The sequence below is a fragment of the Urocitellus parryii genome, chromosome 2, assembly GCF_045843805.1.
Source record: "Urocitellus parryii isolate mUroPar1 chromosome 2, mUroPar1.hap1, whole genome shotgun sequence".
Lineage (NCBI taxonomy): Eukaryota > Metazoa > Chordata > Mammalia > Rodentia > Sciuridae > Urocitellus > Urocitellus parryii.
Window position 1 is genome coordinate 111,401,502 of NC_135532.1, and position 18,356 is coordinate 111,419,857.

The window sequence follows — 18,356 nt, forward strand, 5'->3', positions numbered from 1 at the left end:
TTGCACCAGACTACTCAAGGTCTAACTCCAAATTAGATAAATTTGGTCTGTTTCCACAGGTGTTGAGAGAGAGATCTTCTCAGACTTCACACAGCTTCCACGGCAGCAATGCCAGGAAAACCAGTAATCAAGATCTGATAGTGTTTATTTGCAATCTTGGAGGAGAGAGTAAAGAACACTCCGCGTATAAAGACAGGTGGCACTCTGAGTCACCCAACAGGCCTCGTCAGACACAATGTTGGTGTTCCTGGCTCTGGTGACCGCGGCCCTCGCCTCTGCTCATCCTTCTAGTGAGCACTTTGAAGGGTAGGTGAGCAATTCCTTAAAGAGCTAGTCTTCTTCCTTGTTAGTCCAAAAGTTTGGACACATGACCCAACTTTTAATTTCCTATTCTTCTCCTATCTCACCATTTAGCCATGAGGTATTCCGTGTTCAAGTTGAAGATGAAAATCACCTCGACGTAATCCGTGAGTTGGCCAGCAACTACGAGGTAAGCAACCATTATGTACATTAGGTTTGCTTCACACCTGCTTTAAAAACTGGTTGTACTGTGATTCCGTCAAAGGAGGAATGACAGGAAATATTAACTACAGCATTTCAGTAGCAAGAAATAAAACCTTGGAAAGCACATAATACCATGATACCTGATTTTCCTGCCTAATTTAGATAGCCACAAGCCCCATAGTATTATAAATCCATAAAGACTTTTCAAAGTGCTGATAGAGTGTGACAACTGGGTGAGCTGGAGCCGTCTCAAAGGTCACAGAACATCTAATGTATAGCCACTTCCCTTCTAAAGCAAGAAAGAAAAATGATCAACTTGGAAATGACTGAGGAACTGGGCTTGTGTCCAACTTCAAATTCATTTCCACAACTCACGTATCATCTGTTCTCTTTGATTTTCTTTCATTCCAAATCAAACAACTTGAGGTTTCATGACCTTGATTTTGGTCCTCTTAATGATATGATGTGAGGCGGGTGGGGAGGCAAAGGGAGAAATTCGAAAACCATGAGTGGTTTCCTTACTTTTATTTTGCTTTCAAGCAACCAAAATCTCTCTGCTACTTTTTTTTTTTTAAAAAAAATCACTGTTTATGGGGTGGAAACCAACATTTTTAATTGCGTCTGTAATGTGGCAGGAAGTTATTGCTGATCACAAATAGGTCCACTTGAACTGGTGCTGTTTCTTCACAAACATATTAGCAAGTCTCCTGGCTCCTAAATATCTATCTATCCACCTCGCTTTCATTTTCTAGCTTTGAAATTGTGAAGAAAGAAAAAGGTAGTGCATTTCACATCATCCAAGGTTTTTAACACTGAAAGAGAAGAGAAAGTCACCAATTCCAATCTTCCACTCAAATCTGGAATTTCCTCCCAGGAAATGGCATCCCCGGTTGCTAGCCCTAATAAAACCTGCAGGGATAGTAGATATACTACTTTCTGGAATCATCCATTTGCCTTAAAAGTCAGCCTGTTTTCTCCCTCTTATTTGAAGGCTGCCTTTTCTAACTTTGGCCCATTAGACCTAGCTGAACCAAATATTGTGTTACTTCTAAGATTTATCTTTTCCAGGCCTCTCATCATTTCTCTTAGCACTAGTTTACAGACCCTTGATCATTCTGGTCACCTCTGGATATGGCTCAGTCTGTCTGGATTTCCTGTTAAAAAATGTGGCTCCCAGAATTGACAGTTGGCCTCCAGGTACAGTCTGATTAATACATGATACAGGACCATTGCCTGCCTCCATTTGTAAAGCAGACATTTATTAATGGGGTCTAAGACTTTTTTTAGCATCTTGAGCCCTTATAGAACATTCTTAGCTTCTGTTAAACCTGTGTTCAATCAAAATCATTAGGTTATTTTTTCCTCAGATGAATCACCTTTCAACAAGCTATTCCTTCTTCTTTGCTTACCTAACTGACCTTTTTTTTTTTTTACCTAAATATGGGATTTTAGATTTATGCTGCTAAAATTTATCTTGATAGCCTGTTTTCAGCATGTTGAGATCTTTTTAAGAGTGAATTCGGTCAACAAGGAAATAATTCTTCCCCCTAACTTTGTGTTACCCTCAAGTTTGATAAGCATCCCTTTTTGACTTTGGTCACTGATAAAGAAAAATATTAAGTAGATCAGGGGTAAGCACAGAAAAGAGACCTCCTGCATGGTTGTGCTCATTCAACTCATTAATCAGCATCTCTGATGTGTGAGACACAGTGGTTAAGTCTGCTCAACTGCCCTAAGTTAGAGGCATGTTTCCAGTTTGTCAAAAAGATTTCAGTGCAGACTTCATCAAATGATTGACAGATCAAGTATCAGTATTCTCCTGGCTAGGGGTCTCTTTCAACAGGAAGATGAAGTTAATTGAGTCTGACTCCCAGAAACCACAGCTTCCTTTTCTGTCCATCTGCTTCCAGTTTCCTCTGTGGCTCTGCCAGCACCCATGCCAGGCCCTAGGAGCTCCTGCTTCTGGGCTTCACCTGTTCATGAAATCCAGGACTGGGCCCCCATTACTCCCCAGGAAGCCCTTCAAACTCTTATTTCTTCCAATGTTGCTGAAAAAGTTCTGCAATCACATCTGTACCTTTTTTTTCTAGTTATCTAAAATTCAGCATTTCTATGATTTTTTTTTAGATGTTGATGGACCTTTATTTTATTTATTTATTTTATGTGGTGCTGAGAATCGAACCCAGGGCCTCACATAGGCTAAACAAGTGCTCCAGCACTGAGCCTAACTCCAGCCCCTAAAATTCAACATTTTATGGTGGGCAGGAGCAGAGAATCGGGTCTCAGGCTGCTTTGTTCAATTCCTGACCCTACCACTGGGTATCTAAGCTTCAGACACCTCTTTGAGACTCAACTTCCCCATTGGCATAATGTTGATAATACTATTACCTTTGAGGATTGCTGTGAGAGTTAGTTTAGGTAAAACACTTAGGAAAAACTTAAACAGGAAGAACTGTGCACGTTTCATTGTTGCTAGCATTAGATCTGAGATTCTGAATACAATTTACATGCCAGTAGAATCACCCATCTCCTCATCTACCTTGGACCTCAATGCTCTCTTTCCAGAGAAATCATTTCTGCTTAAATAGCATGTGAAAATTTTTTAACTTATCTTGATGGTAATTTCCTCTCTCCGTAGAAGTATACGATACAAGGAACAGTGTTATTCCTTCTTAGAAAGGACAGAAGCCAAATAAGAGGCCCAGTTTCTCTCTTCAAACATTATGCCTTAGCTCTGAGAAGCAGGACATATGTTTCCTCTTCTTTTCTTTTCCTTTTTTTTTTTTTTAATGTCCAACATGATTAAAAAGGAGATTTTTTTTTTTTTATTATTCTCTCTACCAATTGTGTGTGGTAGTGTATTCTGGGATGTGGCCTTCCTGATAAGATCATTACAAGGGCATCCAGTATTCGTATTCATCTTTGGCCAAGTGTCCTTCCTCCCAGCTTTTGAAAGTGCCCTTTAAAAGCTGAATGTATTGGAGAGATCTGGGCCAGGCTGCACTCTGCAGCCTCTCCTCTTTCATCTGCAATTGTATAGGAAGGATTTAATTTTACCCCCTTGCAATCAAGGTTATACTGGTCCCTTTATTGGAGACATTTGCCATAAAATGCATTTTATTTTCTCTAGCCTTTCTTGAAATCTGTTTTCCAAGTTTAAGGTACGCTTTGCTCTATCTTGTATTGTCACAGTTCCCATGTCTCATTGTCGATGCTACAATAGGAAGCTCCTCCCTCTGTCTGAAATTAGGCCTGGAATAGAAGTTGCTTCATTTTCTAACTTGAAAGGAAAATGGGAAAATGTCCTTAAGATCAATGAAGGGATCTATCAGATGCTCAAATGCAAGGTGGACAAATAAACGTTCGACGAACCAAGGATTCCAACACCAGTATTCATTCTTTTATATGCCAGTCATATTCTCAAACGATTTTAAGGTTCCATCTTGCTTTTGTGCTTGTTTTGTGAAACATTATAGAAAGGACTCGTTGGTTATTAGCCAGTTGGCTGATGTAGGTGGTATTCTTACCAGACTGTCACTCAAAGATATCCTTCCAACAAATCTTGTGTATGGTTCTCTGCCACACTTGTAATTTTGTAACTCCAGTTTTATAACATCTGAACATATAACTCATTCCCCTGCATCTTGCATATTTCACCCTTTTCCATACTCAGGCATACATCTCATTCACAAGTTCTTGGGAGTTTCTGAAATTCACACTACCTCTTTGTGTCATTACTCGAGTTTATCGTTAGGATCCACACTTGGTGCATTGGTAAATAGCTGGGCAGCTACTGTTTGCTGCTGACTTCCAGCTGTGTTCCTGGGAAGTACAAGGGACAATTTCCAGAAGACTATGTCACACCCACAGCACTCCACACTGATGGGTGTTGACAGATTTGCTGATCAAGTTTACCCATATTGAAATGAAATTTTTAAGCAACCTGAGGCTGGGTCTCCAAGTTTTTGTCAAACATGTTTATAACATCCCCTATAAGAATCCCCCATTCTCAGAGCAGAATTTTAAAGATAACACTATATATTCATATGTAATGTTCCAATATTTGGCAGAACCCAGACCTATGGGCAAGAGCTTAGGAGGTGAGAGAAGACAATTTTCAGTTTAGTATCAGAAAGAAATCCATACTCAAGGTCAAATTAGAATCATCACCAAAAATATCATCAGGTATTTTTTGCTTTGAGTAGAAATGTAGACTCTAATAGAGGTTTTTTCCAGAATGGACCCGAAACAAAGATGTGTGGGGAAGGAGGCCATTTAGGAATGCAGAGAGCTCTGATACAAAATTAATAAATAAATAACAGTGGGAAGTAATACAGTCAAAAAAGAGGGCAGCATTACTAAGCCAAGTACTACAGAGGACCCCCGATCTTAATCCATAGGGACAGTTTAGGAAAAGGTACAAACTACATATTTCAAAGTGATTCCACCTGAGAGGTCAGGAGTTGGGGAACCTAAATTAAAAAATACTTTCCAAGGTCACTGGTTGAGCAGTTCTCCAGAAAAAGTTAGGTCCTCTGCAGCCCCTGCCTCCCCAGAGCTGATATTTGGCTTTTCCTAGTCCCAGGGGAAAGTGCCCTCAGGAACAGAGAAGTAGATCTTAGAACTGGGGAGTCTGCTGAATACACTTAAAGGTCCCCACAATTACATGTAAGTGGACGATATCGGGTCGGCTACAGATGCTCAGAGGACTTTATGCGCTTTGCCAACGCTATGCCTCTGTGCCTATCACAAAGTCACTCTCTCCTCTCCTGCCTCACCTTGAAATCACGGGCACCTACTGTCAGGAATGCCATCAGAGACAGCTTCCAAAAACAGCCTCCCTCTTCCCGTGTGCTTCCTTTCCTTGCCTTTCCCTGCACAATGCTGGCTAGGCAGCCCCAGCTTTCTGGACTCTTGTCACACGGCACCCTTTGTCCTCCCTCCACTATCATCTAACCTCTCATCTTTAACCTGTCATCCATTGTTGACTCACTAGGCGGCATTCTGTAGCTCCTCCTTATCCAACCATCCATACTCTCTCTGTTCAACCCCTTTGTGATAACCTCACTATATTTTTCTTCTGGAATCCCTCTTGATGGGACCTCACTCTCCTGCCTTCCATTGCCCTGACATTCTCTAAGAACCCAGCTCAGCACCCACTGGACTTCCACAGTATTTTGAAGATGACCAGGGCAGGATATAGGTTACTGGGTTCCCGCCACTCATCCCCCAGTGTATCTGAAACTGAACCATCTGAACTCCTATTTCTACTGTCCAGTCTAAGTCTATCTCGCTCCCTTCCAATTTTCCAAGCAATGGTCCTAAATATCACCATCAATCTGATCACCAGCCTGAGACTAATTCACAAACATCTAAACAGGGATTGGGTGAGACAGAGAGATAAAGAAAGACCCAACATCAGGCTCACCTCAGGCTTCCAGGAGGCACAAGGAAGAAATAGAAAAACATGCACCTGTAATAGGTGGTATGCATTTCTAATACTTTTCCATGGAAAAAGGATATTGAAGCTACACATCCACAAACAAAAGCATTAGAGTCTTCAAATATGACAGGCTATTATTTTGTACTTAATTTTCTCTAAAGTTGCCCTCATGAAGACGGAGACCACATTTCATTTGCCACTAGTATATCCCTCATCTTGGGCATACAGCCTAAAACATAATAGGTCCTCAGTAACAGCTGTCAAGTGACTGAATAAATGAAAATGTCAGTACATTCCTGGATCCCCAAGAATATTTTATTCTCAAGTATTTTGATGCCAAGATACTCAGTATGGAAGGACGCTGAGTTTCTCCCTGAGGTATCTTCCCCAGGTCAGGGACACTCTTGTTTCTACAGATTACTGTAACTTCTACACAAGTAAGTCACAAGACAAACTTATAAAATCAGTCCATTGGAAAAAAAACAAAAGTAAAAAAAAAAGGAAAAGGAAAATTTCAGCTTCTCTCCTTTTTTGGGGGGGGGTGGTGGTGGACAGTAAGTAGCTAATTTACTTTCATTCGTTTAGAATATTTATCCATTGCCACTGTTCTGCCATCGTAATAAGCAAGTGCTCTAGAAAATCAATAAGTAGAAAAGAGCACCTGTGGAATATTGCATTTACATAGTATTATGGGAAAAATTTGTATATTCTTGATGCTTGTTGATAATCAGTTAATGTTATGTATGTATGTATTTGTAAACATTTTTGTCAATATCTAACTGCTTGGTCCCAACATTTGTTTACTCAAAGGAGTTTTTTTAAGGATTTTCACAGATATTTTTGATTTTGCAAATAACTCATTGGAGATAAGCAACAGTGTGCCTTCTGATTATAACTCACCTTTTGAGTGGTAGAAGTCTAATATAATATACCTTGATTTTGTATTCAGATTGACTTCTGGAAACCAGATTCTGTCATACAAGTCCAAGCCCGCAGTACAGTTGACTTCTCTGTTAAAGCAGAAGATTGTGTCGCTGTGGAGGACCTTCTGAAGCAGAACAAGCTACAATATGAGTAAGTTTATGTTGTACATCTGTTCAAATTTGCTCTCATGCATGCTTTCATCAGAGCCTTTGAAGAGCCCTGGGAAGGTAAAAATGAGACCAAGACCATGTCTTCCCCATGGCCCCACAGAGAGGCAGAGCCTAAGTTGGCCCTGGATTCTCAGTCTTAAGACTTCCATCCTGGTAGATTTTATGTTTAGTTATTGCTCTAATGAAAATAGTGTTGGCTAGTGAATCCCAGTTCTTCAGCCAGATTCTGCCCTGCTACTGCTTCACAAGAGTGCAGACAAAACAAAGGACACTCAATTACCAGCGAGACACAGTTTTATCCCAAAATCTCAAATATTCTTCCCATATGATCCCATCTATTGTGAGCCCAAGGACTCCTTATGATCCTTTAGCTTAAGTACAAGACTGTCTGAGCGACACTCCTGTCCTCTTCTTCCCAAGATTCTACCATTCCCTCTGGCGGTAGGAGCAGGCATGGAGAAAGGACTCAAAGAAAGGAAAGTGGTTCTCCAGAGGCCTAGAGTAGACTTGGCTAAGCTGATTACTCTGTCTCCTCTCTCCAAATGCTGGTCCATCAAGGTCTTTCAAGTTTTCCTAAGAGGATATCAAGTGCCTCCATGTTTCAAATGCTAAAAAGTTTAGATGTGGCCCCATCTGCTTTAGGAGAGATAAAGATTTGAAAGGAGAAATTGCAGTCATATGACAGATACTAGGAAGGACAGAGAAATGGAATTTGAGAGGAATAGACCAAGTCTAGAATCCAAGAAGTGCTGTCCTACCAGAATGAGTCTTCAGCTGAGAACCAAAAGATGAGTAGGAGTGGGCCAAACCAAGACAAGGAAAACCAAACTCCAAGCAAAGAACAGACCTTATGCTAAGTCTGAGAGGTAGAGAAAATATGGTGGCCAGGAGGCATTTGCAGGAGAGAGAGGGAAAAATAATAGGTCTTCAATGCAAAGCAGAGCTCTTCTTCCAGGGTTGGATCAAGAAGGAGCAAAGAAGTGTTCTCAAGCTCCAGTTCTGAATACTCAAAACATTTACACAACAATCACCAACCACATGCTCAAGTCTCCATTGTGTTTTAAGAAAAGATGACCTACATAATTTTAACATTAGAAATTTTCTGGGTTTTTTTTCCAAATTTTAAAAGCATCAAAGGAGTCAGGCCGGGTGGCACACACCTGTAATCCCAGCCGCTCAGGAGGTTGAGGCAAGAGGATCATGAGTTCAAAGCCAGCCTCAGCAAAAGTGAGGCACTAAGCAGCTCAGTGAGATCCTGCCTCTAAATACAAAATAGGGCTCCGATGTGGCTCAAGGGTGGAGTTTAATCCCCAGTACCAAAGGGGAAAAAAAGCATCAAAGAAGACTATCAGTACTAGTACAAGTGTCAGAATTGTCACATATAAAGTCTGTACCAACATCAGAATTGGTGGGGCCTATTGCAACAAATAAACGTTTTGGAAAAACAACAGCCGAGATTCTAATCCTGACTCTGTAACTCCCTGGCTGTGAGACATTGGGGAATTTGTCTGCCCCTTCTGAGTTTCAGTTCCCTTATTCATGAAATGAAGACACAATGCTACTATCAAAGGTCTGTTGTAAAAATGGAATCAAACAATATGTAAATAAGGTGCAACTAGTATCCCAACTATTATTCCTGAGTATGCTGTTAGGGCTCGCTTACTGTGGTGCACAGAGAGAAAATAGATTACCCTTTTTTAAGGGTCAACAAAAACTGTTATGTCTAACCCCATTATCATGCTTCATATCACTTAGCTATCTGCTTCTGCCTGAGGGAAGTGTCAAAATGTGACCTTAAAAACTGACTGTCGTCTTAAACAAAATATAACCTAGTAAATTTCAAAATGTGATTAAGATTCATGTTCCTGGCATTTTGGTCTTGCTATTATCTAGGGAGGACTTCTGAAAGCCTAGCCTTTAGGGGCCTCGATAACATTCAAAAGGATGAATTTTTAAGGCTCCTTTAAGAAAAACAAAGGAAGAGCAGCAACCATATACTAATACTAGCCATCTGCATACTGTCCCACTTCTACTCATATCTCAAAATAATGAAAGGGTTTCCAATCCCCTCTCCATCTGCATTTACTGTACCAAGTAGAAAATTCACTTGCTTTTTTTATGGTAAACTTTCTGAGCCTCGTGGATAAATATGGTCTCATCTAGAACATAGGGTGTTCCCTGAGGGCTAAGATCTTGTTAATTTTTGCTTCTCTGTTCACTGCTGAACACATTTGTAGCATATAATTTTCTAAATATTAAATAATAATAAGTCCCTAGAAATCCTGGAGAAGTACTCCAGCAATATCCTTGCCGGGGCCATGAGCAGTCCCCATGCACCCTATTATTACCTCATATGGTAACTAATTTGTATTTAGATGGTTTCCTGCTGGCACGAATTTGCATTTGTGTTTATACATATCAGGAACCGTCCACTGCACAAGTTTCACAAAACAGCTCTTTGGATTTTTTTGGTAATTCCAACTCTCTTCACCAGGACTCATACCACTTGAGAGTTTTAGTAAGATCCTGAATTATCTTTGGAAAAAATTTAAAATGTGTTCAAAAGAAAGACAACTGGTTTTAATGGCCACGTTGCATCCTGAGATATAGGAAAACTAGAAAATAGTGTAAATCTCCAACTTATGGTTTGAAGTTGTGGATGGGCAACCTCTGCAGAATTCCTTCCTACAAATTGCAAGGTTATCTTGGCCTTATTCAATCCAGAGAAAGACTATTATAACTGACAATAGCATCATTCTTCTGCAATACTTCAGAGTCACACAGGAAAGTGTCTTCAGATAGTGATGAGTGCATAGCAGTGTTTTCAGTAGTAATGGGCGCATAGTCCAAGAACTGAACAAATGCTCCATTTTCTGGAATCTGAAAAGGAGATAAAATTGAGTCATCTCTCTTTCTCAGACATTCTGTTCTTTGCTTTGTTGGAAACCACAGTTTTCTAATTTGCTTGCAAGTTTTAAAAATACAAAAAAGAAAAAGAAGAAGTTGAATGGCGCTATAAAAGGAGCATATAAAAGTATAAAACACTGTATATCTTCTGGATTTTTGGAGCTGTAATGTGGTCCCTATTATATTAAGAGGCATTGTTTTAATCTTCTACAATAGTAGCTCATTATTTAGTAATAATATTTTGTAATATAGCTAAAGTAGTGCTTCATCCTAAATCCAATAAAAATCAAATAATCATAAGTCTGAAAAGGATCATTTGAGGTCAATCCCCTGCATTCAGGCTAAAGTCAACACCATATTTCAGTCTCATTCTGATGCTCTCTCATGAGTTACTACACGACACTCCACTCTTGGGTATCATCTTAAATTTAACGAGCTGGGTTTTTTAATGCTTCTTTGTCCTGGTTATTGATGAAAATGTTTAATATTTAACACAATAATAACTCTCAGGGAATGTCTCTTCTTAGTACCAAAAAACAACACTAGCCCCTGCATGGTCACTGATTCTTCTAAATAATTTGAACTTGAGGTTGGGTGCAGGTGAAAGGGAAGCTATATGCTCTGGGAGTTTTGCTGCCCCTCCACCCAGAGACAGCTCAGGACAGCGTGGTTACGGCCTTAGATGCAGATGTCTAGCCAAACTCTCAAGGCTGCAGAACACTGGAAGCAATTAACCCATGAGATCTTTCCTCTGCACACCCACGAAGAAGCCATGTGGCCCGGCTTGATATTTCACTTGCTCACTTCCAGTGGGAAATCATGTTAAAGTAAAAGATAAATACATCATTTACCATTTACCATTTTCTCTCCGCTCCCCTCTCTTCGGAAGTTCATCCTTGTTAGCTAGTAGGATTTGTTCTTTCAAATTGATGATATTGGAATACCTTAATTTTCTTAAAGGCTTCTGCCATTTTGTTTTTAATTTGTGTTTAATTTCTGTTTTGCTTATTTTGTTGTTTTTAGTTTTTTGTTTTTCTTGAAAACTATTTTCCTAAACTACCCCTACTCTAGACTTTACTTTCCTCCATGTTAGTGTTTATGGATGTGGTAACTGGGGGGAAAAAAAATTTTTTTTCACATACCTGAAAAACATCTATGTAAATAAACAAAGCCTATGGATTTGAGTGAAGCCTTGCATTTTAGAATTGAAAAATACATTGAATATCCATCAATCCAATGCCCCAATTCTAAAATTTATGAAATTAAGGCCCAGAAATTAAATGACTTTTCTAAAGTGAGTTGATGGGTTGGGCCACACTGCAACACTGATGTTTTGATTTCCAATTCAGGATTCCTCCCACTTCCATCCTATTCCCTAAAAATCTGATTTCATATTCAGTATGATTATGGCACTTACTGTCATCATCATTCCTAACTATAGCAGGCAGAATAATAATCCCTTCAAAAATCCTAAACCCCACTATGTCTAAACGTATTGCTTTGCATGGCAAAGGGGAATTGAGATATTAGATGGCTTAAGGATCCTAACCAGCTGACTTAAAATAGGAAGGCTACCCTGGATTGTCTAGACAGGTGCACTGCAATCCATCAAGTTCTTTAAAGTACAGGTAGAAGTCAGAAGATTGGATATGAGAAGGACTTGGTTTACTGTTGCTAGCTTTAAGTTGGAGGAAGAAGAACCAGCCACAAAATGTAGGTGACCTCCAGGACCAGCAAGGGGCTCAGAGAGATCCTCCCTCAGAACCTTCTGGAAGGAACACATCCCTTGTGGACACCTTGTTTTCAGCCCAGCGAGTCCTGTGTTGGGCTTCTAACCTATAGAACTGTAAAACTGCAAATTCACGTTGCTTTCACTTACTAACTTTAAGTGGCCACAGAAAATCAAGACGCAAACTATGGATGGCTGTTCAACGGAAAAAAAAAAAAAATCTCTTTCCACAGAATAAATTTTAAGATCTTCTCCTTTTCATTTTCTTAATATCTTAAGAGAGTGAAATCCTTGGGACAGAATTTGTCATTTGCTAGGAATAAAATACCATTCAGTGTTGATTTATTGCATTTTCCATGAACAGACACAAGTTCATATTCAAGTTCCCCCGAATGAAGGAGCCATCAGGAGGAAGGTTCAGAGGATGTCCCTGATAAACTCCGTCAGAATGCCCTTGGGGGCGACCGCAGGAAAGGCAGACTTTTGATGTGTGGTTGTAATTCTCCATGTGGCAGATAAAACCATTTCAAGGCTCCACTGTGGATAATAGAAGTTCCTGCAAAATGACCTCTGTCTGTAATATTCACAGTGCTGTGACCAAGGACTTTAATGCTTATAAAACTGTGTCCCTTCCAAATACCCTGTCCCTTCAAGGTGGCAAAGGGAAATGCAGACACCCACGCCCACACCTTCAGGCAGGCCACTTTTAAGAGGACTTTAACTGAACTGTGCATTCATAGGAAGAGGAGGGCCTCGGGTATCCTGTCCTCAATGTTCATGTTACCTGATTACGGAACTATTATTTGATTACTTTACGCCAGCCAAACAGGCAAATAGAAACCAGTTCTTTAAGCCCAGACTTCTTAACCCAATAAATCTTTAGCTTCAGGCCACTAAGATATTTTTCTTGAAAACTGGAGGTGGCTCTGGATGAGGCACTGTCCCCATTTACATGGGACTGAGTAGGTTTCTGGGAGCTGACACTTCACTAATAAAATCAGGAAAAGTCCCAAGGAAGAAAGATCATAGATGGGACATATTGTCGTGTGCCCAAACCCTTGCCCAGAACATGCAAGATTCCAGGGGAAACCATTTCTGAGCTTAGGGTCTAAGGACACCAAATATGTATAAAGCTTGGACTGAGGAAGAGCCTGTCCTGCCAACACCCTCAGATGGCCTTCTCTAAGGCTAACAATTTGTGAGTCTGTTGGGGGATGCACAGGACCATCCCCTAAAGCAGTGGCTATGTCTGGGTTTTCCTGTGTGTTTACCTAGGGGCACCTTTCTGGTTTGTTACAGGGTATTGATAAGCAACCTGAGAAATGAGATGGAGGCCCAGTTTGATAGCTGGAGCCGGGCCGCTGGACACAGTTACACCAAGTACAACAACTGGGAAACGGTATGAGGTACACGTGGTTTTCACATTGCTTTGGCCATTGAACCAACAATGTCCTGTTAATCCACAAATGATTCCCTTTGGTAGATAGAGGCTTGGACTCAACAAGTTGCCAATGAGAACCCAAATCTCGTCTCCCGCAGCGTCATTGGAACCACCTTTGAAGGACGCCCCATGTACCTCCTCAAGGTAATTATTTTTAACCATGAGCTTGCTGGTCTGAGGGCTTTAAATCAGTGAGTTCTAATGCATTAACATCTGTTTCCCAGACGTGTTATCCCAAACACTGTTATAACTTTTCCTGCCTATATCCCCCCAGGGAGTCGAACAGATTCCCTGGCTTCCTTTATCCTACGTGGATTTTTAAATCATTATTTTGATTTATTCAAAAAGAAAATGCAATAAAATAAGAGAAGTCCTATAAATTTAACCACATTCCTGTAAGCAATGTAAATGATCATCCACCTTGATGAAATCCTTCTCTCCCAGCTGTTGTTGGCAAATCCATTTGCTAAAGAGCTTCATAAACTTCACGTTTATCAGACAACATTACAAAGCGCACCGACAATTTGTCTCTGTCATCCTCTAATGCCATTTTTGTCATGTAATTCTAATGAAGGAAATAAAAAGAAGAGAAATAGTGGAGAAAAGAGAAAATTCTTACGAGATTAGCAACAACTGTGATTACCTCTAATTACTCATCCAGTTGTCTTGGTCATGTCACTTAGTAATAGCGGCTGAAAATAACCTCCACGTGAGGACCATTAAGCAGGGTAATCAGGCATCTTTGGAAAATATGAGCTTGTCAAGCTTAATAAAAATAATAAACAGCCACGTAAGCTCTCAGCTCAAACATTGTGAGTGTCTAGAGGCAAGCGCATACTGTGCTGGTATTGTGTTTTAATTTAATCATAGGATATATCACACGCTGTCAGGTTTCACCTGTTGAATCTGAAACACCAGTGGATGGTGAAGGTTAACCCCTGAATGCCAGAGTGTCAGTCACAGCTTCCTTCTTGCGTTTTGTTGCCAGGTTGGCAAAGCCAAACCAAATAAGCCCGCCATCTTCATGGACTGTGGTTTCCACGCCAGAGAGTGGATTTCTCCTGCATTCTGCCAGTGGTTTGTGAGAGAGGTCAGTCTGTGCAATGATTTTTGGCAAATGGTGGAAGAAAGTATTTTTTATTCCAGTTAATTCCTTATAACCTCGCTAGAATAAGAGAATGACACAGGACCAAAAAATCCAGAATTCCAAGTTCCTGTTTTTCAGAATTGGTGTCAAATTTTATTAAGAGATCATTGAAGGTGGAATTTCTAAGCAGTTAGAGAATTGGATTTATCTGCATTTCACTTATCTGAACTTTTTCCTCACCCACCTTGGGTGAGTATGCTAACTGCTAGTATAGTGAACTGGTCATTTAAAAGTTAATGGTTGTGGATTAGCTACCAATTGGAACATGATCTCCTGATAACTTAAAAACTCAAGTTTTTAAATATCCCTGAGTGCTACTAGCATAACAAATGACTTAATAATTAATATATATGTTATAAAATCATCTTTAGAATACCACCTGAATAATCATTTCAGGTAAATCCACAGAGGAACACAAAAAATGAGTGGATAAAAGTTTAAGGAGAACTAAGATACTTTCAGGATCACAAAATATCTTCCCCCTCAAAATGTATCAATCACAAAAGAAAACTTGGAATAGAAAAACCTAGCAGAGGGCTAGGGTTGTAGCTTAGTGGTAGAGCACTTGCCTAGTATGAGTGAGGCACTGGGTTAAAACCTCAGCACCACATAAAAATAAATAAAGGTATTGTGTCCATCAACAACTAAAAATTTTTTTTAAATAAGATTAAATTTAAAAAAAGAAACTACCTTAACCAAGTTGTGAAGGTGAACATCACCAGAGATAAATCAGATATATTGACGTCATGTGCCCCTGATCTTGTACACTAAAGGGAGACGTCACCCTTGTGACACTCCTCCCCTGACACGTGGAGCTAATCACAAAAAGATAATGTAAACAATGAGACACACTCAAACTGAGAGACATTCTGCAAAATAACCTGATAAGTGCTCTTAAACAGGGTCAATGAAAAACAAGGGAAAACTGAAGAACTATCACAGATCAGAAAAGACAAGGAGAAAAGGACAAGCAAAGCCAAGGTGGGATCCTAGAAGGACCCAGAACAGAAAAAGGACATGAATGGAAAACCGTGAAATCTGAACAAAGCCTATATCTAACTTCTAATATTGTGCCCAGGTTCATTCCTTCACTTTGATAATTGTACCACAGTGATATAAGGTCATAACATTAGGGAGATCTGGGAGAAGGGTCTATAAGAACTCCTCATATTATTTTTTTGCAACTCCTTTGTGAATCTTAAAGCTTACATTGAAGTGCTTTAAAATACAAGAATATGATTATGTACAATGTAATTTACTTTGTGTGTAACCCTTCTGTATTTACTTGCCAGAGTCTTGATTTCTAGACCTGTTATAGGTCCAGTTAGCATCACCTGACTTCACTGGGCAGCTTACCTCGGCCCTTTAGAAGGAGAAAGTTAGATTTTATCATCAGTGTGTAGACCATTCAAAGAATATGGCTCTACAGCCTCTCCAACCTAAAAAGCACACACTTTATCATATGTTAGTGTAAGGAGTATATGTGTAAAGAATCACAAAAAGTATGTAAAAACTGTTCACATAGAGAAGCCTTGTGCATTCTCAAGTTATGTAAACAAGGCGAGGAGAATGTTGAATTAAACTTTACCATGATGGTAGAGCCAAAGACCTGCGATGAAAGAGAACAAATTAAATGGGCACAGTGTCCTTCATCCTAGTTAAGTGTTTACTTAACAGGGACAACCAGTCCCTTAATGGGATTCCTTCTCAAGAAACAGGATGAAGGGGCTGGGGCTGGGGCTCAGCAGTAGAGCGCTTGCCTAGCACGGACAAGGCCCTGGGTTCAATCCTCAGCACCATATAAAAATAAATAAGTAAAATAAAGGTACTATGCCCAACTACAACTAAAAAATTAAATATTAAAAAAAAAACCAGGATGAAGCAGAGACGTCTATACTCAGGAAGAGCTTCCCCAAACCCATCAGTGGATTAAGGAAACACATTCTCATTCTTCTTCCATGTTGGACACTCCCTCTAGTAATATCATCCAGGAAAGTTTTTATAAACTCTAAAAAAATAGGTAAATATCTAGGTGATGTCATTAGGAACATGAATAACCACCCATAGACCCTCCTTACATACCAGGACTAGGTCTTATGCTCATACCCTAGTAAATTTGATAAAAAGTGATTGCAGTTTTTACCACAAAGGAAGCAAGTGTGTGTGTGTGTGTGTGTGTGTGTGTTCTTTAAAGGTCTTTAATTTGTAGTTCCATGTACAATAAATTTGGAATGCCCTGAAGGAAAAAAGTCTTTAATTTTTATTAAATTTATGTTCATCTCTAAAGGAAAAAGTTAAAATAAAAAAAAAATAATTCCCTGAGTTACATATGAATGCAACAGAAGTATGCTAAAAGCAGAGAAGAATTAAAAACAATAATTTAAAAAAGAAAACCAGTGATCATTTGCCAATGGCTTACTAAATATTAACTTTGCCTACCCCAATAGGGGACACAGTTCCATTACCAAAGTCAACCTTCACCCTGTCTATGGAAATTTAGCAGCATGGTGCCCTTCTATCCCCATCCCATGAAACTCTGCTTTGTAAATTACACACAGGCAGTTCGCACCTATGGACAAGAGATCCACATGACAGAGCTTCTCAATGAATTGGACTTTTACATCCTGCCTGTGGTCAATATTGATGGCTATGTCTACACCTGGACCAAGGTACATGAACCCACACTGAGCGGGACTGATGTAATGAAAACCAACTGCTTTCTGTGACCCTTGTCCTAACCACACAATCCACTTTCAGGACCGAATGTGGAGAAAGACCCGCTCAACTCGGGCTGGAACTTCCTGTGTGGGCATAGACCCCAACAGAAATTTTGCTGCTGGTTGGTGTGGTAAGTACCTGGCTGGCCATATAGCACTCATAGGTTGAATCCTTGAGAGAAAAAAAAAATGACATAAGAAAACATGATAGTGTCCCAAAACAAGAAAAACTATAAATTTTTATATTTTAGAGTTTTCACTTTCTGAAAGCACACATAATAAGTAGTTTATTAATTCATTTGACAAATATGTATCGGGCACTGGGTTGGGTTCTCAAATGTGTTAGATGCTGAAGACATAGGACTGAACAAATCAGAGAGAATCCTACTACTGTTTGTACACTAGAGAGTCTAGTGAGTGTCTAGATACAGCCATTAAGTTAATAATTATTTAAATAACATTGTGTTGTGATCATAGTAATGTAGAATTTTGATAGATATTAGTTTGTACCCTGCTTGTTAATTTTCTTACAGTTTATTGATCATGCTGTGTAATACTATACAGGATATATTCATGATTTCATATGCAAATTTTTTTATCCTGCGAGCTTAAAACCATACTGTGTTAATCTTGTCAGTAAATACGTACATACTTTATAACACATGCATATAGTAGAGAATTGTTCAGCAGAGTCACGTGAAAACAATGTACATTGAGCTTCCTAATGCGAAAGTTTAAAGCATTAAAATATCCCCCAGGTAGCTCACCGTAGGTAGATCATTTCAGAAGGCCACCATCGGCCATTAACAACAACACATGTTCTCCCAGAGGTGGGAGCGTCTAAAAACCCCTGTTCTGATACTTACTGTGGACCTGCGCCCGAGTCTGAGAAGGAGACCAAGGCCCTGGCTGATTTCATCCGCAAAAACCTCTCTTCCATCAAGGCATACCTGACAATCCACTCGTACTCCCAGATGCTGCTCTATCCCTACTCCTACACCTACAATCTGCCGAAGAACAATGTGGAATTGGTAAGTCGACTCGGCAGTGGCTGGGAAATTTCACTCTTAAGACTGTTTTTCATTTTATTCCTGGGGGAAAAATATATATATATATATATATATATAAATTGTTCATATATATGTGTGTGTGTGTGTGTGTGTATGTGTATATGAACAATTTCTAGAAGTTTCTTTATTGGTTTTTGGTAGCAGAAGTACAGAAAACTTACTATAGATTTATAGGGAGTTTAAAATCAACTGCATAAATTGACTTAAAAATTTTGCAATCAGGAACAGTCGCCTTTGTATCGTTTATTCGCTAATCTTCAAAATGACCATAGTTCCATTTCCTCTGGCTGCTTCACAATATTGA

At 39.6% G+C, this 18,356-nt stretch overlaps 1 protein-coding gene across 1 annotated transcript in view; it reads left to right on the forward strand.

Annotated features, from left to right (window-relative positions):
* Positions 1 to 235: 235 nt before the first annotated feature.
* Cpb1 (carboxypeptidase B1) overlaps positions 236 to 18,356 on the forward strand; it is a 30,366-nt gene continuing 12,245 nt past the window's right edge. The window contains exons 1-9 of the mRNA XM_026406625.1: positions 236 to 306; positions 415 to 490; positions 6,897 to 7,021; positions 12,977 to 13,076; positions 13,161 to 13,262; positions 14,107 to 14,208; positions 16,824 to 16,934; positions 17,023 to 17,113; positions 17,811 to 18,013. Of these exons, the coding sequence (XP_026262410.1) occupies positions 236 to 306; positions 415 to 490; positions 6,897 to 7,021; positions 12,977 to 13,076; positions 13,161 to 13,262; positions 14,107 to 14,208; positions 16,824 to 16,934; positions 17,023 to 17,113; positions 17,811 to 18,013 (981 nt within the window). The remainder of the gene's footprint in view (positions 307 to 414; positions 491 to 6,896; positions 7,022 to 12,976; positions 13,077 to 13,160; positions 13,263 to 14,106; positions 14,209 to 16,823; positions 16,935 to 17,022; positions 17,114 to 17,810; positions 18,014 to 18,356) is intronic.